At 40.6% G+C, this 23401-nt stretch overlaps 1 protein-coding gene across 1 annotated transcript; it reads right to left on the bottom strand.

Moving 5' to 3' along the window:
• Positions 1-1288: 1288 nt before the first annotated feature.
• SMPDL3A (sphingomyelin phosphodiesterase acid like 3A) lies at positions 1289-21902 on the bottom strand. Its single transcript, XM_026054578.1, has 10 exons — positions 21799-21902; positions 20215-20359; positions 17268-17364; positions 15802-15980; positions 14473-14653; positions 12579-12703; positions 10784-11413; positions 9262-9437; positions 8145-8342; positions 1289-1401 (listed from the first exon to the last, which is right to left on the bottom strand). Exons 1-7 carry the CDS (start codon positions 21840-21842, stop codon positions 11102-11104), a joined length of 1083 nt encoding a protein of 360 aa, XP_025910363.1. The 5' UTR covers positions 21843-21902; the 3' UTR covers positions 1289-1401; positions 8145-8342; positions 9262-9437; positions 10784-11101.
• Positions 21903-23401: the final 1499 nt, after the last annotated feature.

Genomic DNA, 23401 nt, shown 5'->3' with positions numbered 1-23401 from the left:
AGGGCTGTGCTGCCATCCAGAGGGACCTGGACAGACTGGAGGACTGGGCRGCGAGAAATCTCATGAGGTTCAACARGGGCAAGTGCAGGGTCCTGCACTTGGGGAGGAATAACCCTGGACACCAGYACAGATTAGGCGTGGACCTGCTGGAGAGCAGCCCCGCAGAGAGGGACCTGGGTGTCATGGTGGACGACAAGTTGACCATGAGGCAGCAGTGTGCCCTGGTGGCCAAGAAGGCCAACGGGATCCTGGGGTGCATTAAGAARAGCGTCTCCAGCAGGTCGAGGGAAGTGATCATCCCCCTCTACTCAGCCCTGGTGAGGCCWCATCTGGAGTACTGYRTCCAGTTCTGGGCTCCCCAGKACAAGAGKGATGTGGAGCTGCTGGAGAGAGTCCAGCGCAGGGCTACGAGGATGATCAGRGGCCTGGAACATCTRCCMTATGAGCAAAGGCTGAGMGAGCTGGGCCTGTTCAGCCTGGAGAAGAGGAGGCTGAGGGGGGACCTGATCAGCGTGTATAAATACCTCAAGGGAGGCAGTGAGGAGGAGGGGGGCGGCCTCTTTTCAGTGGTGGSCAGGGATAGGACTAGAGGAAATGGCTTCAAACTGAAGCATCGGAAGTTCCACAGGAACTTAAGGAAGCATTTCTTCACTGTGAGGGTGACAAAGCACTGGAACAGGCTGCCCAGAGAGGTTGTGGAGTCTCCTTCTTTGGAGATCTTTAAAAGCCGCTTGGATGCAACCCTGTGCCACGTGCTCTAGGTGACCCTGCATGAGCAGGGGGGTTGGACTCGATGACCTCTGAGGTCCCTTCCAACCTTMRGCATTCTATGATTCTATGACCCAAGAACAGAAGACTAGCTTCAAAAATAGCATTCAGCTTGCTTTTCAGATAGAACTTACCAAGATCATGTAAACTTCCATAATAGTTATCTTACAACATGCAGTTTTTATCCTTCTAAATGTCTTCTTGAGTTTGAAAAGTGAGGTATTTAAATTCAACTTAATTAAATGCTGGAAATTAAGTCATTAGTTGTTAATTATAATGGAAATCAGTACCCAGATGCTTGATCTGRATGCCTTCATACTAATGAAAGTGTAGAGTCAAAGTATAGTAACAGTAAACAAACAGAAAAGCACTAGCAAGTGCTCCCATGCTTATCACCCAGAAACACAAATATTAATTATAAAAACCTTCCCCCAAGGTTTTCATCAGCCTTTATAAGTGCTTCCAAAATATATTTATATTCTTCTTTTACAGTCCATTTCTCAAGAATATTCAGATACTGCTTATTTCCAYGGATCATGTGACACTCCATGTACATAAGGTGTAATGCTTCAGGATTTCAGCAGTTGCCTTCTGGGCAGCTCAGTCTCATTTCCAAGTATTGGCATTTGAAGGCTGATGGGAAAAGAAAGCCAAAATTGAGATATTATTATCTAGAGCAAGCCCATCCATCCACTAGTACTTTCAATGTCTGTCCCCTTTTACCTAGTTATAGCTCCTACTTGCAAACATGTGAATGTATGAAAGSAAGAGAATGTATACAGTAAAGGGACTCTAACTGCACTAGTAAAAGCACATTTTAAAAATATTTGGAAAATGGACAGGATTTTTCTATTAAATACTGAATAACAATAACAATAACAATAGGAGAATGCTTYGTTTCCTGTGACCCCCACCAATGTAAATTTTTCCCAAAACGGAATTGGGAACGGGAATGTTTGGAATTGATTTGAAAGAGAAAATAATATATATATTARTTATAGACCTAATTTTCCTATTTCCAAGCTATCTTGTAAGACTTCTCCCTTTATTTTCCACATACTTTTTAACTTCAGGGCTTTGCTAGTAACTTTTGCTAGCTAATAATGACTACAATTGGTTTAAGCTGTTACTTGCAACACTCTGCTTTTAAGCATCTTGTTAAGATTAAGCAATTCATAGTCTGACCTGAGTTTACTGCCAACATTTCCTTGCCAAAGCCACCCTTCCAGCTATGAGATCTGAAAACTTAACAACAGCGAGTTCTTCAACACTTGAACCTTTAGTGTTTTTCTGGAGGTTATCCAAAGAAATGACATCTCTTGCATCTCCTCCACTGCCTTGAATCTGTTCACTGGCTTCCCTGTTTACATAAAGCCAASTGTAGCTTGAGCTACTATTTTTAACAGCTAAGCACTTCCTGCAACATATAGAAAATGTTTCCAGAGAGGAAGATGAGCTTTGTTTCAATACTTCATTGTTCTTACAAGTATCTTCATTATTATAACAACGTTTCCTATGCAAAAACCACGTATTTTTGATTCTGATAGTTACTGAAAAGCAGCAGAACAAAGAGAAAATTCATGAGAACAGATTACAGTCATACAAACTGAACTACAAAAGACTTAAATAGGACCTCTACCACCTATGAATCCTGTTTTCTTATGGCAACATTTACAAATCATGTTAAAAAAAAAAAAAAAAAAAAAAAAAAGAAGAAAAAGTATTGTAATGTCTTTAAGAGATATTTCTTAATCTTCCCTTGATCTAACAAAATCAGCCATACATAAAAGTGAACAAGCACCTCTACCACCTATGAATCCTGTTTTCTTATGGCAACATTTACAAATCATAAAAAAAAAAAAAAAAAAAAAAAAGTAGCTCTCCAGAAGAAGCAAGCAAACAAACAAAAGGCATCTCTCTATACTTATCGGAATGTGTGACTGGTTGTTTCTCTTCCCTCATCGCCACCCCAACAGCGGTTTGTATTACCAAGGGAACAAACATTTCCAGTTTCAGAAAGGAAATCTTCACACTTTAGAAAGGCAGGAGGAAGCAGCTATTCATTTTGATGTGAGGTGCTTGTTTTTTGTATTTGTTTCGTATGTAGGGACCCAAGCTTTCATGCTGATGTGGAAGTAAAATAGTTCTTTATGGAGTATTTTATAAAGGACAATCAATCATTCCAGTATGAGACTGAATCAGAAGGGGAGCAAAGGAGAGGTCATGCACAAAGAAAAACGGTTGTGCTTGAAGCCATGCAACGAATAGAGTTTGGACTGTGGGAAAGCAGCTTCATATTTATGCAGACCCCAAACTTGGCCTTACAGAGCAGATAAGGGCTGCCTGTGCCTGCAGTGTCTTCTCACTGAGGTCTACCACCTATAAAATAAATCCTGTAATGAAAGCAGATTACCTCATAATGCAGTCCTAGAAGGGGTTGATTCATCTAATATCTCTTGCTTACAAATGTACCACGGGGTTACCACAGTTCAGACAGGCTCATTAAAAGCAGTGGAAAACACGTAGGGGATGAATGGGGATGAAATAAAGGCACTATAGATGGCTGTTACACATAATCCATTTGTTACTATGCTTCTGGCAAACAAAGGACCACATTGTTTGTGGAAGTACTTTCTGCCAGGAGCAGCACAATTTCTTATATGATTCTAGTGGATATTTTACAACAACCAACTAAATGAAGAGTGTGCCTTCTTCATAATGCTGGCAATTCGTAACGAGAAGACGAATGTGTGCAGAATAGAGAAAGTGAGAGCAAGAAGAGTGAAACCAATTAGTTAGTTGGTACTRATCTTTAACAGGGAAACAGAAATTCTTACCGGCTCTGAGCACCCRGAGACCTGCATTGGAAAAGATAAATAAATCTTTGTGATTTTATATGATTCTTGTCATGGATTGCATATAGCATATGTAAAGTTTTTAATATTTTCCCTAACCACTAAATTCAAGTGGTTTATAATTTTGCACATCAACAACTGACAAACTCCCACTAACTTTGGACAGACAAAAATATGAAGATATTCCTGAAATAAAAATAGGCCAGACGCAGAAAACCACAACAGCTGGCACAAAATGAAGCAATGAATTTAAAATACATAGGGCCTGTCTAGCTCCATAATGAAAAAAGTCTAAAGAAATACTACTATTTCWAGTTTTTGTATATATTTTGCACTTATTGTTCATATTTTTTATATATTATATATATTCTTGTATATATTTGGCAGAAACACTTATACACATATACATACACACACAGACTTTTTTGCACCCTAGCAGATAATTGGGAAGCCTTGAAAGCTGTTTGCTTTCTCCATATCCTGCCTAAAATTGCATAGGCTCAGACCCAGTCCTGACTACACTGGAGTTGCACCCAGTTCTGAGGATCTGCCATCTGGCCCCTTAGCACTCAGGTAATTCATGTTTCTTATGGCATCTTACCTTGCTTTCCTGGAAGTGTCTTCAAGAGCACATACTAACACGCATGTCAACAAAACAAAATTCYTGAAGTCACATTTCTATAAAGACACTAAACACTCTTGCCTATGCTGGTATAAACTAAWAGTGCTTTTTTTTTGGCCTAAGCAAAGGAAATGAGTGGAGATCACTCTCCAAGCTGAACGTGCAACAGGAGCACACAGAGCTGGACTCTGTAATTTAAGATGACATTGGTCTCTCACGCCAGCCTAAGCACGCACAAGGTGTTAGAAAGAATTATCCCCTGAAAACAAATCTAAGAAGAGGGGTTTCAGAGAAAGAGTCCAAAAGAATCTGTCATGAGACTTAATTCAGCAGCAGGATAATATATAACAGTCTTCTAACTGCAGCTGAAGCAACAGATTTTCACTTCCACTGTCACTGAGAGAACTCAGCCCAGCTTACAGGAAGAAAGGACGAAGCCTCCCACTAATAGTCTTAGAAGGCACTTCGGCAGGAAAGCAAAGCAAAGAGGCTTTGAAGGCAGTTAAGGCCATCACAGGAGAATTAAAGTATCTGCAAAGTAAATGGCCTACCATGGGACACAGGCTGTTTAGGCTATTTTTGTCCCCTGAAGAGAAGCGGCTGCAGAACAGAGCCTGGTGTAAAGACACGAAGAAAACACTAAAGCAGATATGCAAATTTGTGTGGGAAAACACTCCTTTGAGGCACTGAGAAGCACTGACATGTTTTCACATAAATCATTAAGTAAGATGAGGGCTGATTTTCCATCCAAAGTGCACTCCAAAACACTGGGAGAGCTGAAGACCATCTGTCTTCCATGTTGAAAAGACRTATTTTTGCCTCTACCTGCCTAACCACACAGCAATTGTCTTTGTTTCCAATCATATGAAAGTAGCAAAGAGTGTATGGAAATACTTGATTTTCTAATGCTCTTATCGTTTGCCTCTCTGTATATGGAAAATCAGGATACAGGAAGAGCCAAATTCACATTTTCTAATTAATGATTTTTCTGTACTCTAAATTCTCCATATTATTTGAAGCAACTCTTTTGTCATCTAGGCAAAACTTGTCATATTCAAGAATATGGACTCCTATGGACTGGGTTGCTGACCACTTGGTCAAAAATTCTGATGCTGACGTAAATGAAAGAAATGCATAGAGAGTCTTTGATAGCTCTAATGGGACAAAACTGAACTGTTGACAAGTCCTGGCCAATCAGCTCCACCGAAAAATTGTTTTGATTTGAACTGATCCTGCAGAAAAAGTAGCAAGTACTCTATGATATTTAATCGTTTTAGTACAGAGATGGGCTGATGTCAAAAGGAGACAAGTGATGACCATTCAGTTACCGGGATCAGGGACCTCGGTGCTTGGAAGGAGCAGAGGATCCTACTGAGCAACCGAGGGGTCTCGAGTGGCAGTGCGCGCAGCCTGAAGGCCCAGGTCTGTGCTGAACAGCTGAACTGAACAGCTCTGCTCTCCCCCGCTGCTCCGCCAGCCCTGCTGCCTTTGCAGGAGCGGCAAACGCCCCGCTGCCCTGCTGAGGCTGGAGCAAAACCTCCTTTCTCCTAGCGTTAAGAAACCTTGCATTCCTGAGGCCTTACGCGGCCACACACACTATGAATAACACACAACACTTCCCAAACGGCTTGCTTTGAGCCATACAAATATTTAGCAACAGTTTTTCAGGGTAAAATTCCCAGAAACACATTGGAGGGGATTGTGGGCTGGGGGCAATATAAGTGATTAATGGAACCTCTAAAGAACAAAACCTACTCAGACCTGTCACAAGATAGTTGCTATGGTTTCTTGACACTGTTTAGCAGAAATTTGCTTTGACAGGAATTGGAAGGGGGAGAAACACACACAAAAAGTACTATAGACAAGGCCTCATGGTACACTGGCAATTATTCCAAGCAAAATCCTGTGCCTGCCTGGAATTTCAAGCTCCGAATAAATACTTCTAGTTGAAAGTATTAAAATAATAATAAAAAACACATACATGAGGAGCCTTTGCTAAGGACAGCCTGAAATACACCTTGTTAGTTATCAACAAAGTCTGCTAGAAATGTTGGAAGGTTTCAGCTAGGTTGATGTAAAAACAATATCAAATATCTCCTCCTGTGAGAGTAAGTTAAATGTTCTTTGCAGTGTCTCAATTAGGGCCAGTAAAGAGCACACTTCATTGCGATCAGCTGCAACAACATCAGGATCTCTGAGCTGGAATTTTCACCGAAGTCTCAACTTCAGGTTTCAACTGTTTTAAAGAACAAAGCAAAACAAAGCAACAGCAGCAAACCCACAACTTCAGTTCTTTCAAAAAAACCAGCAAACTAGGAAAAAGAAGTCAGCCAAGGAAGACAATTTTGAGAAGTGTCCAAATGTGAATTCTTTCCACATTACAGCGTATAAAAAAGCCAGAGCAGCAAGAGCTCCAAAGTACCCTACCCAGCTGGAAGAAGAGTCTCTCTGCAGGTATTTCRAGCAACACAACTATCACTGCCCCCAAATAAGGGGCATGCCAGTGAAAGATCTTGCTACATCGAACAGTGAAGACTTGGGAAAGTTCAATGCCCAAAAAAGAGCCTAAAGAAATTGCCAAAATTTAGCAGCCTCTGGCATTTCTAAATTATCTTGTAAATATAGAGATACCAAATAGAGAACATAGAAACCAAAATCTGGAAGACTCAGTTCATAGTCTCCCATCATCCTCGAAATCTGGAATAAGGGATGTGTAGCTATGAGCAAACATCAAATCTGAAGACCTAGGAGCACAATTTCCACTCCTTTGATTCATGTTTTTATTATCAAGTCAGTTGTATGTACTTACATGACATAAAGCGATACTGGAAAAATCCAGAGTAGCTTGGTAGCAGTCTCTATACGTGGGAGAAGTTCCTGGGACTTGTGTAACAGTTTTCTGGGAAAGTGCTGTGGCAGGATCAGATTTTTTCAAAGAAAAGTAACAGTTCCAGTGGAACTTTCAATTTAAAAAGTTCACTTCTCAGTTAGCAGAAGCAAGCATATTCAGCACCAAGACAGAAGCATAGCAAGTGCTGCAGGCCCAGGCACAACTGCCCCATGCACAGCTCCCTGCCTAAAACCTCAGAAAAGCATTGCTTTTATTCCAGTGGAAAATACTCTAATTTCTAAAGTTTTCAGAAAAACAATTTTTTTTCCTCCCATATATGAAATTTCTCCAGCTGATTATTCCTCTCCAAGTGGTTGCTTTAAAATCCATCAAGGAAGTCACTGAGTTTGAGAAATACCTCAAAGGAGGCAGTGAGGAGGATGTGGCGGGCCTCTTTTGAGTGGTGGCCACTGACAGAACTAGAGGAAACAGCCACAAACAGAAGCATCAAARGTWCCACAGGAACTTAAGGAAAAATTTCTTAACAGTGAGGATGGAGAGCAGTGGAACAGGCTGMCCAGAGAGATTGTGGAGTCTCCTTATCTAGAGATATTCAAAACCTGCTTGGACATAGCCCTCTGCCACGTGCTCTACATGAYCCTGCATGTGCCGGGGGGTTGGACTGGATGACCTCTGAGGTCCCTTCCAACCTTAAGGATTCTATGAGTCTATGAAGGTGTCCAGTAATGCACTGGCTACTTTCACAGAATCACAGAATGGTTAAGGTTGGAAGGGACCTTTCATTTAACACAGTGTCTCTGCCATCCCCACTCCTCAGGAACTAACCAAACGTATGTATGAGGGGTCATATTTTTGGTTAACTTTTCAGTATGCATTTTCTTTGAACTTCTACAGCTGCAATATTTCACACATACATTCACATGAGAACAGTTTTCACTTCACACCAGGATTCTTAGTACACCAGCAAAGAACAAAACGGGACAGAATTCATACGTACAATATTCCTCAGACAGAGCAAAAGGCTAGAGGTGACAGAGGCCTGAATTACCTAAAGCAGCCTTCTCTTGCTGAGAGCTGTGGTGTCAAGCAGGTAGAAGCTGGTCTCCATCTCACAGGACAGTGAGGTTGGAAAGCCACTCRCCTTACTTAGAGGGTTACAGTCTTTTTCTTCACTGATGCTGTCACAGTTCCTCTTGACTGTGAGTGAAAGAGATGCCCAAGAGATTTCCTTATCAGATAGATGCACCTTGTGAGATTAGAAAAGGGAGCTGTTTTAAACTAGATATTCATCCTTTCAGATTCTATGTATTCATGATTTGCCCACTTAGGAAATGGGTCACAAGGGACTGTACGTGATGAGATCGTATTCGGACACAGCTCAACATCCCAATCTAAAGCAACAAACACTGGCTTTTGATTGRGATCTGGAGCACCCCTCAAGCTGAATTTACTGATCATCCCCATTTATCCTGATTCAGTTCACCTTGCGGAGCATTCTTGGAGTGCAGATCTGGATTCCTTTGACCTGAAAGTGCATTGGCAGCTGTGCTTCAGGAGGGCACTTAATACTCTCCAAGCCCTACTGAAAGCAGCAGTGTTGACACTTAGCTCCTCGACAACAAGTCTTCTGCTTAAGGAGGAGCCCCTGTTAGGCTGCAGTACCCACCAAAGCAGATGTAGGCCTCAAACACTCCTCTTTAGGAGGGAATCAAGCACCGGAGCTAAGTGCAAGGAATCCCCAGGAGTCCCTTCCTTGGGTTCCTGTTCTACCCAGACCCAGCCTCAGTTCTACACTTTAAGGCCACAAGCAACAGGTCTCAAGGAGTCAGGGATCACTTAATACCCAAGATAAACTGTGCTACGTGGAAGGACACGCTACACAGGTGATTCATGACTTCATATTTTTACATCCTCTGCTTTAGGTCTAGTTGAATGAAAAACTTTTTACTCCACCAGGTGGTGTCATTTTTGTCTCTCCRTCCAACGTGACCTTACAGCTACTCCCACAACTCCTTTATTCGAGAAGGGGATACAAAATACTGTATGAAATAGGAAACAGCAACCTGATTAGCTGGMGTCAGAAGTGTTACCAAGTCACATCCCTCTTTGGTGTTTAATTGTTATAATTCTTTCCAAAAAATATTTGTCAGGAAGAGAAAATTTACCTCTAGAACATGCAGGAAGCAACAGAGTGACAGATACAGAAGTGTCTTGGTCTTCCTCTATTCTCCTTTACACCCTGATGCCATCTAAACTGTTGAGGTCGTTTGTTGATTTTTACAATGTAACGCTCTGAAAATGTTTAGGCATTTATTCACTCATGCTCTCTAAATACTATCTACTGAAAAAAAGAAAAAGAAAATGAACCATGGGAGGGGAAAAAAGGCCATCTGGGAACCGAGAAACCCAAGAAGTATCATCAGCAGTATACTAGTTTTCCTACGGAGTTCTGTCGCTACTAAGCTGCCACGTTTCAGCTCTCCCTAAAGTTAAGGAATGAAGAATTCCATAGTGGGAGAACACAACTTGGCAATTTTATAGCATTTTCTACGATGGTTTGTGCCACAGAAGCAAACCAGTATGGGAAAAACGGAGAGTTTTTCAAAGAAAAACAACTGAACAAAACTGATTTGAAAACTGGAGCAACCTCAGCTATCCTGTCATCGCAACTGCTCTTACATTATCTGCAAACATATTTGCTTTCCTTTGACAAACAGATACAAAAAAAAAAATCTGAGAAACCTCAGTACAAGTGTATGTTTCCCTGTATTGTATSAAAAATCAAACTGTACCAGCTATCTAATTACAGCTGTCAACCAATTTAAACCTGGTTTGTGATCTACTGCAAAATCTCTTAACTGAAAACTGCAGTATTATTACAGGATATTAAAGGAATATAAATTCGTTAATACCAACATATGTATCTTTATAAGATACGTATCTTTATAAGATACTTTTACAAGAAAGCACTGCTTAGTGCTGGACAGTTATATACGTTCTGAAAGTATATTAATATTTACAGGATGAACATCTGTGATTCTTAATGAATCACATTAAGAATGATTCATCAGAATATACCCCTATACAAACATGGATTTAGGTGGTTAAATGGGAAAATTTAATTTAAAAGGAAAAAATCATATAAGGAAAGACTAAGCGAGCTGGGCCTGTTTGCCCTGGAGCAGATTGAGAGGGGATCTTATCAATATGTACAAATACTTGAGGGGAGGTGACAAGGATGGGGCCAAACTCTTCTCAGTGGTGGCCAGTGACAGGACAAGGGGCAAAGTTGAAACACAGGCAGTTCCATCTCCATGTGAGGAGGAACTTCTTAACTATGAGGGTGCCAGAGCCCTGGYACAGGCTGCCCAGGGAGGCTGTGGAGTCTCCTTCTCTGGAGATCTTCCAAACCCACCTCGATGCCACCCCGTGCCCCGTGCTCCGGGTGTCCCTGCTGGAGCAGGGAGGTTGGAGTAGATCATCTCTAGAGGTCCCTTCCAACCTCAATCTTTCTGTGATTCTGTRAAAAGGAAACATGGCATAGGGCCAGGAAGATTCATAATACGGGTATTGCATTAACATCGTGTGCTCTAGTTTCAGTCAACACTTGGGTTTTTCAAGTTCCATTTTGTAACTGTTGACAGCATGTGGTTTAATCCCATGCCTGAAACAGGTTACATCACTTACCTTGATATCCTGTGATAAGAGAGATCTGGATTTCCAAAGAACTGAGTAACTTCTGTTCCCACAYACTGTGATGCCTGATAGGGCAGAGGAACCTCGAACAACAGCAAAATATCTGGCTATTATTGTGTTWCATAGTCAATCAACTTTTATTTAGATGCGGAAGGAAAATATGTTTACAAGCTGGAAAAAAAAAAAAACAGGGAGACTTTTTTCCCCCTGAAATTCAGCGAAGACCAGCACATCAGCGCTTGAGAGGACAAGCAGGTTTTCTAAAATCACAGGCTGAAGTTACTATCAGCACAGACTGCACTGGAGACTTCATCTCCACGCTGCTTCCCGGCTGATACAAGCTGTGTACGAAGAATAATCCAAATACTGGATTGCACATATCTGGCAGGCTTTGCATCCCCCTTCACAGACAATGGTTTTGTCATAGCTCACAATGAAGTTACTGTAATACTGCTCGAACAGCCTGCTGTGCGGCAGAGACAACTGCTTGGCTATTTCATACAAGCTTCCTGGCTGCAAGTCTTCAACGCCATAAGCTTTAGTCAGGATATATTCTAATTTCCAGTTGGATTCRTTTTTCTTGTTGGCGTCTCTGAGGTCCAAGTAAAACTGCCAGAGATCCTGCAGGAAAAGGAAAGAAAAAGGCAGGGCTGTATTGCTTTCTCTCCTGCTTCATTAAGCCTCTGGAGTGATATATTGATTAAGAAGCTGTCGCTCCTCGTTATTCACAAGTGAATAGCAGGTCATGTCCCACCCCGAGAGTTGGGCTCACACCCAAAGCTGCTACTTGCTGCTCAGTAATGGAGGGGGATGGGGAGAAGGGGCCAAAAGAGGGACAAGCAGCAGAAGCTGCACGGCTAGAGGCTTTGGGGGCTTATTTTCTGTCCAAACTCTAAATCAAGCTCCATCATGCTCATGTCTAGCACAGGCATGAGGCAAAAGGGCAAAAACCCAATTTTCTTTTCTATGGGCACTCTTTGAAAGGAGGAATGGACAAAGACAGGAAGAAACTAAGGGGAGAGCTGAAGATGGAGGGAAGACTGTGCAAGGAAGAAGCACTGGATGTTAATGCAGCTCTCCAGACAGACACCCCAGCCAGGCCACCAGATGTATTGTCACTGAATGCAGCGAGAGCAAATTTTTACCCTGAATTACAGGGATAAGGTCTGAGTCACTCACAACCAAAATAGCTATGCAGCATTTACTTTCTCTACATCAAGAAATCACAAGTTTTCAGGATAGAAGTAGTTTTGCATTTTTCTTTCTAGATTTATTTACAGACACCTATAAAAAGCACAAACTCTATATAGACTGGTGCATAATTATGAAAAGCATCACATGGTTGAAAGCGCTTTTCTTCATCTGCTCTTCTACACCATGTAGAAGCATTTCATAGACTGCTTCCCAGAACTCAGAAAATCACCAAACAACGTGGGTGTATAAATAAACTCAGGATTTACATGAACATTTTTCACTCTTGCAGAGCCCCCTGCAAATACTTTTAGGATGCTGTCCAGATACTTTTAGACTATCTTTAATTCTACCTCTTAAGAATATTTCTTTGATTATTAAAAACACCACAGTATTTTGTGGTAGTCTTGCAGTCACACAAAGACTGAGCTCTCTCTTAGATTTCTGTTTCCTTGCCCACAAAGAAAAATAAGAACTAAGCCCACAGTTCTGGCAATAACCAAAATACTATAGAAGCTGACATCTTGCTGTAATTTCAAAAGAAGCTATATTTAAATATTTAGCCCTTAAGCAATGCTTTAAAGTATTTACTTACCAGCAAGCTATAATCAAGAAGATTATATTGATACAATCTGACACCAGGGTTATTGGACTCCGTTTGCCACACATTCTTCACTGGGGTTACGGCAGGTGCCACAAACAAGGAATTCACTGGTTGTTCTGTAGGAAGAGGGAGGTGGGGAAACAGTTTCCTTTCATTAACTTTCTAAAACAAATGCTTTTTGGAGAACCAACACAGCAAGAAGCAGAGTGATTCGCTTTGTAGTTAACCATTTTTCCCCCCCAAAGTACCTACATCACTGCGACCCATACTCAAGTTTCCTACAGCTTTAACTACCTTAATGCAAAATAGTCTTGCCTAGATGTAAAGTCTCTTTATTTTGCATATTTCTGCTAAATAAATAATCAAAACTTTGAGTTGCTGTTTCTATGCTTTATTTTCCATATTGCTTTATGCATTTTTTGCTTTATATATTTTAGTTATTATTAGAAACAATAAAATATTATTAATTGCTCCTGAGCTTCACACAACTAAACTTGCCTGGTGTATTATGTAAACATTGAACAAAAAGCAACTGGAATATGAGGACATAAATGGGTTTTAATAGACAAAAAATGCACGTATAGTCTATTTAKAGGTTCTCTGTGATAGAAACAAACAAACAAAAGTCTATTTCTGCCAGCATCACAGCAGAGAAACCACAAGGTCACTATCCACAAATGAGCAGAAGCTAAGAAAGCTTGAAAATCAGCTGATTTTCCTGAAGGAGATCAAATGAAGCTCTGCATTTCAACACGTGAATGCTGGCTATAGAATCAGACTTATCTTGAATAATCTGAAATGTTGTCAAGAAAAGAAAGGGAACTTGAATAGAAGACAGCCCAAAAAGGAAGCTAGCTACACGGAATGCTCGTTGCTTAAATGCTACCAAAAATCMAAAAAAAATTGGGAGCATACTTACTTGCACACCATAAACTAACCACAAAACACCAAGATCAGGCTATCTTCAGAGACAGGGAACATAATTCAAAAACCTATAGGTATACTGTCTTGAATATGTTTAAAATAAGAAAAGAGTTCTTTCTTGGATTGATTTCCTTTTTACTGGAGATGAGTTCCATGAGAACGTCACGGAATGATGTAAATGATTTAGGACATTATTACCCCAGTGAGCATTTCAGATACTGCTTTTATGGGTCCATAAACAGAAATAAGGAGCCATTTGATATTTAGATACTTCACATAAGCTAAGGTAGTGCACCACTCACCATTCTACTGTACGGCCACAAATATTTAACCATTTCTGGTTATTTTTGCTAGAGATCTTCCATTACAGATCTTCATACAGCCATAACCACGCTTAAAATTAAGGGATTTTCAAGCAATAAACAGCATTTTCGAACCTGGGTGCTTTTCCTGAAGGGAAATTAGCTGATCTAAGAGATGCAACAGGCAGAGATTTTCTTGTTCCTACCTCCTGCTTCCCCTTATCTTAATTAACTTTGAAGCAGCAGGGAGCTCAACAGAGAGGCCCAGTAATGATGCAGGAAACACAAGAACACAGAGCATGTCTAGCTGGCCTGAGAACATTCCCTTTGACACATTACACAATAGCAGCTGGCCAGTATAATTTGYCCATGTCACTGAAAAAAAGCAAAGAGGAAAGACCAGAAATTCTTGTCTAGGCCTAAACAGTCATTAAAAAATAGGAAGCTTGGGAAGTCTCTTCTGACCTTAGCAGAAAGGACAGTCTGCCTGGCAAGGGTCACTGAAAAAAGCCTGGGACTGTGTGCGTGTGTGGGGCTTGAACTCTTATAGGTAACGTTCCCAATTTCCTTTTTACTGTATTTATAGAGGCTGAGCGGTAGCAACATGCAAGAAAATACTGCTTTGTTATTAACCAAGAAGAAAGAGCAAGCATCATTACCTTTTTCATCCAGGAGGACCATGATACTGTCCCTGTGCGTGTGTCCAAAGAACTGCCCAGCAATAACATGGCTGTACTTGCGAAAAATCTTCACCAGCCTTTCATTGTAATATTCCCTCAGAGCTGTAATGTTCTTTGCATATGGCAAGTATCCGACTGGTACATGGCCTATTACATACACCTATGGGATTAGATACAGAAAGCCCATTAGTACCTTCATTTGAAACTAAAAACACTTTTAGGTAAAACTTAGAAATGGTTAATACAGTTCCATGTGACTGCTACCTTTGAAACGCCGCTCTTAAAGCTATTAATCACTGCAGTTTTGTTGACACAATACGAACAGCAGCATGTTTAAAGTCATAACAASAGAGATGAATGGATACTTTGTAGTCATCATTTCCAATGAAAACATACRCTACCAGGGGAAGAACAAAGATTTAGCATCTCAAAGGCAGAGTAAGAAAACCTTGTATTAAAATATCATAGTGCTTGTGCAGTCAGACATTCACCAGAAACAGATAAACTGGTTAAAAAGCTAATCATGACTGAAACAGCAACTGAGTTCCAACCACAAATGCTGACTGCTCACCGCAAGACTTTACAGGGAAGGGAAGTCTCTCCTTTCGTGCTATTGTAACAGAATGTTTTAAACTTTATTGTGCCATTCTCCTTGTTAGTAAAAAGAAAACAAGAACTGCAAATATGCTTGCAATTAAACACTTCTCCCATTTAGCTGCTGATCCAGTCCCCCGATCACCAATCAAACAGGAGSCAATACTTCACAATTTCACTTCAAAAACTGTCTATTATAACGTAATTGATTCTTATTACAATACCAAAATCACAGCCACGGCTGCAGTGCAGCTAAGTTTCACTGTTGACAAACTCCTTTCTATTTTTGACACTCAATTATATAAAAACATTGAGTTTTTTTTAGTTTTTGTCTCAGGCTAAGCGAGCCCATTTTTAATTCAAAGCTTACGAGTGGAAAGATGCAGTCCCTTCTAAGAAAGAAAAGATCCTTATTTCCTTACGTATTCTCACTCTGTCTTCTAGCACATTTTACACTGTAGGAAAAAAAACAGTATTTTGCTGTATAATCTGATAAACATTATTCAATAATTTAATTAAATTTAACATACATCATCTGTATTGTTATTTCTTCCCTGTAGTATTTCCACAATTCATGAAGCTTTGGTTTTGCAGTGTCTTTGGCAACATTAGCCTTCTCTTGCAATCACATTTTTCTCCTTTACTTGCTTTACAGCTTTTCTGTTCTGAGAGTGTCACCAAACAGTGCTAATACCTTCTGCTGAGGGCCCCTACCTTCTCCTTCTTTTGTGACGAGGTTTCTAGAACTCCCTCCAGCCAGGCTAACTGGTTGGCTGGGTCACTGATATTCACAGTTACACTGTTGGGGCTGTAATATAAATTTGTGTTCAAACTGATTATCCTCAGCGGCCAAGAGCTAACATTGGATTGGAGTAGCTGTGTGTAGAAGCCACCTGTGAAAAGAAGATCAACAGCATCTGAAAAAAAGCCTTCAAAGCACAACTTCAAAATGAGAGCACAGCCCTAACAAAACTGCCAGACTTACTCCTTCGAGTAAGATAGATTAGTTAGAAATGATCTATTTATTCTAATAGTAATAAATATAATATATTAATATATGATATAATAATATTATATTATATATATAATAATTTATAGCACCTTAGCTGTTTTCAGCAACATTTTTGTACAAGAAGTTGACACTCCTGCCTCCAACTGCTTCACTGTTTATTTGACAGTTTTCAAACACTGCTATCCAATTCACAAGCAAGAAGTGCCCTGTATCACTACTTCCATACTGAGGGATACAGCAATTGYTAAAAGTTCACTTTTCTTAAAATAACGGAAATAGGTTGCTCCGCGAAGAGCTATTGGAGAACTATTTGCTTTGCCTTGTACTTTGAAGGCTATTTAACTTCATACTGTCCTAAAATTAAAAGAACATGCTTTTCTATCAATCCAAGCTCCTAAAATTCTCCATGGGATACCTAGTTTTCCCATGGGTGCAATTTTGTAGTTCACGGACTTCAGCAGTCATAACAATAAAGAAAACAGAGCTATAGCCRTAGTCCTCAGCTTAAGATCTGCCCCTTTGACTTTTATTTTGCTATTAAGAAATTCTTCTTTTTCTTATCCCCAAATATCTCTCTCATTCAGGATGCAAAACACAGATTAAGTTTCAAATCCATAACATTTGAGTGGATTTGCAATTGGGCTGAGCTTTTCAGACAAAAAAGAAACATTTAAATTGGTGTATCACTTATTTTCTCAATTTAGTAAATTGCATGCAAATACAACATATTTAACAGTATATAATCACCATAACTATTTGCTACCACAATTTTCACACATATGTGATATTTGATTTGCTCAGAATAAATCTCAGAGATACTATTTCACCTTTTTTTATAATCAAATTTAACTTTTGTGCATCACATGCATTGATCAAAGGAGTATTTTTATTATGAGGTATTGTATTTTAGATATATATTTTTACAACRCCAACGACATTGTACATGCTACGAGGAACAGTAATAATTATTGCATCAAAGGAGAACAAACATACCCTGAAGATAAGCACTGCTGTTCCTAAAGATAAATAACTTCTTTCAGGAGAACCATTTCAGGTAATCTATTGTGCTGGTTCATCCTATGAGACTCTGCTAACTAAAGGGAACAAATCTACAGAAACATTAGCTCTCTAAGCCTGAGCTGTACTGTACAATACTGCTGTATTTTACCTTTTCGGAAGGTACTGATTGCATCATCAGTTAGCCAAGGTTTCCAGAAATCTGCTACAGCGTTGTAAACTTCACTRGTAGTTACAGGAAGCTGATCCTGCAAAGAACGAAACCTGCCAAAGTCAGATCACGCACAGACCGAGGAAAAAAATCACAAAACAAGTAGAAACACCAAATATTCCAAGTCTGTTTACGTTTTGAAAATAAAGTTTCATGGAGGAGAGGCATGAACCTAGGTTTCTTATACAGCAAGCAAGTCTTTCCAGCTATTTTTTAGCTGGATTGGTATCAGCTTCCCGAAATTTCACTTCTGCCCTAAGAAGCCCTTTGATAAAATTCTGAAATATTTCCATGATATCCTGCAGTTCTGATGACAACATATGTAAAATTTAAAATAAAGTTTTGTCAATATTTTCTCCTGTCAGCAGCTTTAATTGGGATTGTAGCACTTTCAACGCAGGCCAGGCAATGTCCAAGTGCCAGAATGTGATTAGAGTCATGCTCTCATCTAACCCTGATAGAAAGATTCCAGCCTCTCCTCACCTTTCCTAAAATATCTGCGTGGATTTTTAGCGCAGATAAAAAAAAAAAAGAAAAAGAAGAGGGAAGAGGACAGAGGGCAAATATAGGAGCAGAAGGAGCAGTACTATAGTGCTGTGAATGCTTTCTTAAACATAAAACCTTTCTAAGGTCTTTGAAACTAAGCCTACTTTATTAGAGGCTTAAGTACTGAGTCTCTGTCTAGAAGCGGCGCAAGCACAAGTCAGTTCAGACACTTACTGCTTGCAAGGCACAGATACTGGTCACTAGGAAAGCTTTCAGGCAAACCAGCTCAGCCAGAGTTAACATTCACTAACAAATCTAATCTTATCTAAGAGGCCATGTTATGGACTGCGGGCGGTTGGGACCCAGGCTCTAAAMGGTAAGTTAGTGCTCTGTGAATGTTTGGATTAGGCAGCAGTTGGAGATTTGTTTTAAGCAGGGGCGAGGACGTMAAACAGGTCTAGTCAGAAAAACCAAGGTCACAACATACAATCTGAAAGGCATCCCAATGCTTGAATAACCTGAATAGCATTTTTCACAGCCTCTGCAAGAAAAACCACCAAAGATGATTACATTGTTATGATGCAAAAGTTAGAGTAAAATAGAGAACAATAAAATTCTTTGGTGCATAGTAAGCACAGAGCCTTCACAGTTCCYCTGGGACAGCCTACAGGGAGGTGTGGCTTCCTCCACATCACTGGGGGTCTAGGGTATGAAAATACGTCCACAAGAAAGAGGGAAAAGTCATCAAGAGGGGGGAAAAAAAAATCCAGCAACCTCAAATGACCTATGGGTGGCCAATTTTTGATCCCGTGGCCTTTTGCCCTCAGTAAGCAGAAAATAATTTATTTCTGTGCATTGGGGAAATCTGCCATTTCAAACAAAGTATCAAATATAAGTGTATCTTTGTGCGGAAAGAGGTATTTATTCCACTGAGCTTCAAAATCCTACCTGCTGTTTCTTTGTCCCAGCTGACCATTGTTTTATTTTTGAATTTAATGTCACAAACAAAACTGATATTTGTGGAAAAAGATGCCACATTAAAATGTCTGTAGGATAATGCCATGTGGATTTCTACTTCCGTCTACACGTTTGCTGAATAGAGTTTTTTTCCTGTATACCTAAGGAGATTGTTTCTAACCCTGTATACCAGAGGAGAACTACTCACTATCTGTTAGGGCCTCCTGAGAAACAAAATAAAAACAACTTCTGCCAAGGTGGTAGTCAAAAATATTTTAGGAGTGGCTTCCAAGGAAACAGGCTGGCCCCTTGCCAACCCACTCAACAAAAGCTTTACCACCAGAATAAAAACACAAGACTAAGTTCCCAGCTCGGTTTGCTCACTTAGAGCTTCAAGATATGCAACATAATCAGCTCTTGTTTTCCTTCTCACATTCCTCTTTCCTCACTTGGAGCTACTCCGCTATTCCCTGATTTTAGACTCACCAATTTCAATATATTAGAGAACAAGGCCACCACCTACTCTACCCAAGTATTCCACAGTAAGCCCAATGAATAACACAGAAAGCTATTCTGGACTAGAAGTCTTTCAGACTTTGAAAGGAGTGTCACTGAATTTTCATTACCCGTTTCAAACAAAACAAAACTTCAAAAAAAGTTGACCTGCTCAACATCCCTTCTAATCCCCTCAGATTCAGTAATGGAATCTGGTTCTCRGTCCTGTGAACTGCTAGATCAACTTGCAATGCACCCTAAAGGCCACATGCAGCAGCTGTTTATTTTTGAGCTATGCCAAGAACAATATTTGCAGAACACTGAAAGTAAAAGAAGCTGCAATGGCCTGTGTATCCAGTAAATCATCATTGGGAATAGATGTCCAACAAGGAAAGGAAAAGAAAAAGCATTGTAATAACAGTTGTGAAAGTATGGGAATGTTACAAAAATTCGGCCATGGGTCTGATAAAAAAATTAAAAATCCAGTGATGTGAAAGGGCAGATTCCCAGTAAGTTTTTCAGTGGACCTGGCATCTTACCATACACTAATAGAGCCACTAAAAATACCATTTCTGTTCAACTGCGCTCTTGTAGGCAAATGTGTAACTTACACAGGCGCCAAAAAACAACAAAAAAAAAAACACCCCATGATAAGAACTGGTAGTTCTACACCGGGAGAGATTAACACTAAATTTGCAACACCTCAGGCAACATGCACATCATCCCTCATCAGCACTCACCTGGGTAACCTAACACAAGGAGGGATGTACTTTGTGTTCTCCACTGGAACTATTTACGGTTGAGATGCTAAGCTGAGAATTGTAGAATACACTGTCCAGAATAGCAATTATGAAAATTTCAGTCTTGTTTCTGTTTTACACTTGCTATCTGAGGGCTTAGAAACCCTCCTGATCTGGTTCAGAAACAAATTTCTAAGAACCTGTTCTACCTGTGGCCAGTAGTCATGATTGCCCAATGCTGGGAAAACCTGAAGATCTGGAAAGAAGTGACGTATTGTAGAGCTCATATTGCCAATRATGTCGATGACCAACTTCGTGGAGAGCTCTCTCACTGGAACATGAGGAGGACTATCTCTGGAAAAAACAGAGGACCTTATTCGCAAAGTTACTTAGTAAACCAAAGAAAAGCACACTGCAAATACACTTCAATTTTGTCCTGTAATATTACTGTAGACCTCTTCAATAAAATCATTGCAGTCCCTGAAAGGCTGCCTGCGAAGTCATTTCTTTTTTTTGCAAATAGCCTAATGTTTATTATATGATTCACATTTATCACTATTAAGACTTTTTATTTAATTAAATGAACTCAACGTCTTACTTTGAACTACTGTGCAGCTTGGGTGATGCGTTTTTTAGCATCTCTACAGACTTGGAAGTTCATTTTTCCTCTACCAACAACACTTACTGAAAATGAGTGTCAGGAAGCTACATTTAACCCCATGTTTTTACAAATTCCTATTTCTTGACACTCTTTTCCCAGAACAGTAAAATGGAATGACATACAACCTTTCCAGCAAAAAGCCTTGCCACAAATAGGCAAATCATCTCTCAAAATATTCACCAAGATACATTAATGGATAATTTACTGCAAAGACTGGTAAGAAAATTATGTGATAGTACAAGGGAGAATTTGGCTATGACATGAGSGTAAATTAATGCCATCATTGATCAATTCTTAGAAAATAACAGAGCTAATTAAATGCTTCTGATTTACACTTCTTTCCTCTGTTCCTGCTAGGGGCACCCAAAAGCCTTACAGATAACACCTGTGTAAGAAAGGCAATATTATTAGGACCTTTTAATAACATGAGACACAGGCACAGAAGAAGATGTCTTTCACAAGACTGCACTTCACACATCCCGAATATTGCAGCAAGTGACTGCAATCATTTCGTCATGAGCATGTGCAGTTAAGAGTGATAGTAATGGAGACAAAAACAGAAACAGTTATATTAACCTCTCTGCTAGTTCCTAATACAGAATTTCTACAAAAATTACTGTAGTCTTCTATACTTTAAAAAAAAAAAAAAGATTAAAGTGATTCACAGATTTTAACATCAGAAGTCATAGCTGCCATATTGCTTGATCCTTGCTACCTCTTTTAGAGCCCAACAGCTAATGTCTAATTAAATGGCCCYTTCTAAAACAGTAGCCACTCTTGATTTAATGACCTCAAGGTCTAGAAAATCCAACATCTCCCATCATGATTCCTTCCAAAGAGTCAGGAATTCCTCTGACCTTCCCTTTTGTTTTTCCACTTCTGATACTGCCCACATGACTTCAATTAAGCTACGGCAATATAGYCATGTGGTAAAAAATACCCCAATGAAGCAGCTATCCCCAATGCTCCACTTTTCAGTCATTCTGACCTCTAAAGAGATTATTTAGGAGTAGACCTTAAGAGATTTTAAGCTCAGATGTGTTAGTGCAAATATAAACTTGTGAATTACTGTGCAATGTTGTCATTATCTAGCTGTTAAAAGCTTTAAGTGCAGAGTGACTTGAACATTTACCCCGTCCAAATCATGAATGAAACTTGTTGCTCAGAATCCTTCATGAATGCAAATGCTGACAAAATAAGTTGATATGGCGAATCACACAAAAAGTCTCCAAAAGGGCCTGGGTCAGAAGCATTGACTCCTTTGGAAGAAGAGCAAACTTTGGTGCGGTCTGGGTTGATGTGGTAAGTTGGGTCTAAATGCAAGTCAGATATATGCCAGAACTGCCCTGTTTTCAGAAAATAAAGATCAACAGAAACACATTATTTTCCACCAACCTGTTAAGAATCTCACTCCTTGCATAGCATGGAAAAAAAAGAAAAAAATATATATTTATCAGCTGAAACTAAAGCTGCCCAGAACCGCAGTCATCAGTTCCTGAAGAAGACAAGTCTTCTATTTTTAGCAACAACAAAAAAAAACGTTTCTGACTTTTTGGTTACAGTTTGCATGGGTGAACCGAATGTACAGGTGTAATTGCAAATCTGCTGCATTCTCTTTGATGTTTTGATAAGGAGATTAATGAAGCTTTTGATCAGCCTGTCTGATAAATGGTGTATTCTTGGCAAAGGCCATTCATAAAATCTGCTTAGAGCAACTGCAAACAGAAGCACAGACTTAAGCTGGCCAGCAGAAAAAGATGCCAACATGAAGGCTGGTGTGGGCTGGAAAATGCAGCTTCTTATTTATGGCAATTTGGAACGTACAGGAGCAGACAGAGGAATTCCTCCATCGCATCACCTGTAAACAGAGCGAGCTGCAATTTCAATTATTTTTCCAGGCCTTCYCTAACTGGAAGCTACTATAGAAGATGACAAGAAAGAGCATGTGAGGAAAAAAAAAATCAAAGCTCTTTTTCTATCCAGCAGCTACCAAAGGGAGGTATCTGTGCCTGACCTACCCCGGACATTTCAGGTATTTCAGGTTTGTCTGTGCTTACACATTCTCGGCCACTGTTATTTAGTACTTAACAGAAAAATGTAAAAATTGGCAAGTACAGGAATATGCCGGACAAAATCAAGCGGGTTGGTAGATGACAAACGAATTAATTCCTCTTTGTCAGACTGGAGGCATCCAGAAGAAGAACATGTGTACCTGGAGTATGGGCTGTGAAGCKGGGAGAGCGATAAATTGATCTTCCCAAGGTCACATGCTCCCTGGGCGGCAGGGCAGGCCCCATGTGACTGGGCTCCCGCTGGGATTTATTTCAGGAAGGCGAGCGCGAGGGCTCCGATGGCTCCGCTCCCGTCTGCGAGCCGGGGACACGGCGGCTCCCTGCGCGGCCTCGGCTGCGGGATGCGCCTCGAAAATCCCGGCTGACGGGAGCGCCCACGGGAGCCGCGACCCCGGCCCTGGCCTGGCGAGGCCTGCGGRGCGCCCGGGCGCACGCTGCCCCCCGGCACGGCGGGGCTCTTCCCCGCCTGCGGACTAAAGGCAAGCCGCGCTTAGCGCCGGGGCCGCGGCGCGCACAGAGCCGCCGGCGCTCAGGCCAGGCGAGGCACGGCATGAAAAGCTGAGCCTTGGTGTGAGAGCAGGAGGAGCCGCGGGGAGAGACCCCCGGCCGGGGCGGGCGGGCGCAGCGTGCGCAGGGCGGCAGCGCGGGCGGCCCCCCCGGCCC

Source organism: Nothoprocta perdicaria, unplaced genomic scaffold (assembly GCF_003342845.1).
Source record: "Nothoprocta perdicaria isolate Ctin4 unplaced genomic scaffold, notPer1 scaffold_123, whole genome shotgun sequence".
Taxonomy (NCBI): domain Eukaryota; kingdom Metazoa; phylum Chordata; class Aves; order Tinamiformes; family Tinamidae; genus Nothoprocta; species Nothoprocta perdicaria.
The sequence above is the reverse complement of the archived record's forward strand: the minus strand, read 5'-3'. Positions and strand labels throughout refer to the sequence as shown.